This window comes from Drosophila santomea, unplaced genomic scaffold (assembly GCF_016746245.2).
Source record: "Drosophila santomea strain STO CAGO 1482 unplaced genomic scaffold, Prin_Dsan_1.1 Segkk9_quiver_pilon_scaf, whole genome shotgun sequence".
NCBI classification, from domain to species: Eukaryota; Metazoa; Arthropoda; class Insecta; order Diptera; family Drosophilidae; genus Drosophila; species Drosophila santomea.
In genome coordinates this window covers 315,799-320,174 of record NW_025319030.1, presented here as the reverse complement: position 1 = coordinate 320,174, position 4,376 = coordinate 315,799, and the positions used below count along the sequence as shown (strand labels likewise).

Below are 4,376 nucleotides of genomic sequence, written 5' to 3'. Positions count from 1 at the left end.
ACGTACTTCTTTATTTGATGTAGATGATGACCAACAGTTTCTTAAAATGGCCAGCGGTGATGCGGTAAACTATCCTAAGAAAAAGAGCACAGAACCCATCTACAATCAAGATGGCTTTTCGGAATATGATATCCAAAGGCCGTGCTCCAGGTAAGAACTAAAAAAAAACAGTCATATTTAATATCAATTTAATTTCATATTCAGCGCTTTTCGAACCGTAAATGAACCGCACCCAAACCCCATACCCTCCAAGTTCCGCATCGACAATGTTGTTCCGGACTTTGGACTCGAGGAGAATTCTAACGTGCTTCCCAAAAACTGGCAAATGCCACCTCCAAGTTCATCAAGGATTATCAAGAGTCGACGATGCCCCAACGAAGGAAAAATATCTCCAAATGTGCGTCAAACTGTTCCAAAACCTACCGTTGATACAGAACCCTCACCGCTGACACCCATCAAGGGGACTTTGGTGGATGAGTATGATACAGATCTGCTGTCGTCAGAGGATATTTGGAAGATCTATATGGATGTGAAGAAGGGGCTTATAAAGCCCTCGGATGCTATATATCCTTTGTTTTGCATGGAGTATTCGGGGGATTCCAAAACTCCACCTCCGAGTTTAACGGAATCTCAAAACTCCAATGAATTTCCTCCGAAAACAGTTCGAGTTAACAAAAACCTATATAAAAATAATTCTTTTGAAACTGGTTTTGAGAGGAAAGTCGGAAAAAATGAGTGGCGGGTCTTGGATCAGTGGATAGAATCGGAGGGGCTCAACGGATCCTATAATGATATAGAAGAATCGGATTCAAAGGGAAAGGTCGATAGTGACGCCAAGAAGCCTCGGATTCTGGACAATGAAGATGTCGCCTTTGCTAGCTTCACCATTGGAATCGAAGAGGAGCGGGCCATCAACGGATCCCATAATGATATAGAAGAATCGGATTCAAGGGGAAAGGTCGATAGTGACGCCAAGACGACTAGGATTCTGGACAATGAAGATGTCGCCTTTGCTAGCTTCACCATTGGAATCGAAGAGGAGCGGGCCATCAACGGATCCCATAATGATATAGAAGAATCGGATTCAAAGGGAAAGGTCGATAGTGACGCCAAGAAGACTAGGATTCTGGACAATGAAGATGTCGCCTTTGCTAGCTTCACCATTGGAATCGAAGAGCAGCGGGCAATCAAGGAATGGATAAAATCGGAGGGCCTCAACGAACCCCACAGTGATATAGAAGAGTTTGATATGTTATTAAGCCTAGCAAGGGAACATGAGAAGAATCGGGATCTTCTGCTTGAGTTACTAAAGCCCAAGGATCTTATCTCCCAGGAAAAGGATGTTTGGAAAAAGTTTTCTCCAAAGGTGTTCGAAATGCCGCAGAAACCTGATTCCGTAGAGCCTAAGTTGTGGAAACCCCCACCCAACGAAAAGGTTTCCGTTGAAAATATTCCAGAAAAGGAACCAGAGAAAGCAACTGAAATCATTGTGGAAAAACCAGAAAGGCCAGTTATCCTCGAGGTCAAAGACATTAAAACATTACCCCCGAGGCCCAAGGCTGAGGAAGCTACCCAGAGTTGGGTACAGCAATGCAGTGAAACCATTTCCCAACAATTGCAACTCCTCATCTATGAGGACAGTTCCAACAATCAAACTGATGCAGAACCAGAGGCCATTGACTTCGAAACCGAGATCAGCAAGGAGCAAATGAAGCCCCGAGTCCTGGGAAAAAGCAACAGAAATGTCTCAGCGGAGACTGGATGGCAGAACAGCTTCACAGTTTTCCTCGAGGACTTCGAGTACATCATTGACCAAACCATGACGGAGTTCAGGAACCCCCAAGCTAAGAGACTCCGCTCAAAGTGGAACCAGCAGTTTGGATCAAAATCGGTGGAGAATTTGAGGAGATGTCTTCTGCTTCCGCCTCTGCCAGATCACTTGGACCAGTGCCTCCAGAGGATTAGAATCCTAAGGCGTCCCAAAAGGCGCAAGGTCGAGGAATTTCGCATGCACGTCGATATGAATTTTTGCAAAATGTATTGCACACTGAGTATGAATAAGAACTTGGATCTGCAAAATACGGTTAGGTTCCTAAGAAACGCCGTTTACAATAACGACATCGATGTGATCCAAATCCGGTATGAGGCCACACAGATAGCCTGGATTTGGTCCGATGGCAGTGTCTTGATAATCAATGGAAGAGGCCATGCGATGCTTGCGGAAACACAAAGGGATCTGATGTTTAGGACCCTTGGGAGGGCGAACTTCAAAGCCGACCCCTCAAACAAGCTTCTACATCTGCGTCTCATTTCCTGCGCCCACTTTCCATTTGGGATCTCTTTGCCGGTCTTCACTGCGTTAAGCGTTCTTTCTCCAGAGCCCCATATGAAGTATGTCTACTACGTGGACAAGGCAGTTCCCGGGGTGGCGGCCCGTGTTCATGAGACGGGAATGGTCCAGGTGTTTGCCATGACCACGGGTGAGGCGGATAATATGCTGAAGAAGCTGTACCTTCTTACGGCCAATCACCGAAAGGCCACCAAAGACGTCATCAAAAAGAAACCAATGGACTACGACTGACCAAAAAAAATGTAACTTACGAGTTACAAACAGAATGATGTAAGGATGTGATCGAAAATAGAATAGTAATTATAATAAAGCTGAGAACGCTTTGGTAAACAATTCAATGGCTCAAAAATCGGTTCAATCATTATTTTGTTCTTTAGAATAAATAGGCGTGGAATTCTTGCTCTGCTATCAGATACCCGTTACTCTGCTATTGATTAGATTTTAATTAAACATAGATTTTACAAAGATTATACATACTGCAGAATTGCTAAGCCAACATCTCACTAGTATCAATATACCCTCTGCCAGGGTGTGCAAAGTAAGCAGTATAACTATGTATCCTCCAAATATTTTCTGTCCCCCAAAGCAGTTTTAAATTTTGCAATCATGCAAATTTTGTTTTCCTTCCTTGGCTTGAACATTTGTCTCAGCAGAAGTTAATTGGTTTTTTTGCGGAAGAAGTGCCGCTTGAGACGTCGTGTTGGACTTGGACTTTTTTCCCCTTTTAGTTGCTCCCGGGGTAGTGTTTTTGTTGCTGTGGCTTTGGCGTTGGTTGGTGTCTTGGTGGAAAATAGAATGCTTAAAAGGGGATACACAAAGGATTTTAACAATCAAGTGCGCTTTTGAGCACGCAGACCGATAACAGTTTTATTCACGCTCGCTTTTTCCAGCCTCTTGTTTTCCTGGGACCTGCCATTACGTTGAGGGCTAAGAAGGAAATGTGCTTCGCCCTCAGTTTGTTTCAAAGTCATAACTATGCTGGGTTTTCAATATGCATAAGGAAAGAAAAAAGGAAAAAGGGAAAAATAAGTAAGGAAACGGGGCATACAACTTCAAGTAGTTAGGTCCAAATGTCTGCACGGCTTTAGCCAGCAAAAACAATACGGCCCGGAAGGGCGGACACAGAAAAAAGAATTCCGAGCGGTCTGGCTTTTTTCTTAAGTTTCACTTGAACGTCGAGCGCACACACGCAAGCACTCGGGTGAAGGGACATTAAAATTCTGCAGCGGAATGCACATATGGGCATAGGGGGTTCCGGGCTCGGGGCATTTTAATCATAAGACTCTGGTGCCTTTCTAGCCCAAGAGCCAATACGAATTTCGCCCACTTAATTCAATGCATATTCGCCCAGCATCCAGTTTGATTGAGCTTAAGAATGCACTTACAAGCAGCTGTACTTCGTGAACGAGGCAGTTCCTGAGCTAAAAGGATAATAATCAGAGATAAGGCAGGAGACGAAGGAAAGTCGGATGCAGCTACAGTCGCCCCTTAGGCCAAAAGGATGGTCTGGAAAAAACAGGGAAGCGGCTTGTAAGCCATTCAACAGCCACATACCTGCAAACAGGACCAACCAAAGCCAGAAAGCAGGTTAAAAGAGCCCGGAAGAAAGACAGGCAAGCAACAATGGAAGGGCTACCAAAAAGGCAACTTCCAGCATAATACATGAATAAATACAAGAAACAATAACACAAATAGTATTATTTGCATGAAAAAATGTGCATCAACACAAAGCTTTATACTCAACTTACTAAAGCCATTATGTTGGCTAATTAAATTTTAAACTAAGGAACAATAATATTATATATACTTGTACATAGTAAAATTCCTGTTCCCTTTGATTTTTTTAATAGAATCTCACAAAACATTTAAAATAAATCGATATTCTCGTTAAAATATTCTAAATGGTTTGCTAACTTACATAGTTTTGGAAATTATGATTTACGTAGTTCAGTTTTTCTGACATAAAACCTCTGTTTTTCTTTAATTCTATTTGTTTAGCTGGTGAAGTAAATTTGAAATAAACCCA

General features: G+C 42.8%; 1 protein-coding gene across 1 annotated transcript; it reads left to right on the top strand.

Moving 5' to 3' along the window:
• Positions 1-244: 244 nt before the first annotated feature.
• Positions 245-2,566, top strand: LOC120457996 (the record flags this gene model as incomplete). Its single annotated transcript, XM_039645487.1, has 2 exons — positions 245-820; positions 1,091-2,566. Coding segments are annotated over 2 exons (2,052 nt in total), but the record flags the coding sequence as incomplete, so codon positions are not given.
• Between the last annotated feature and the right edge of the window lie 1,810 nt (positions 2,567-4,376).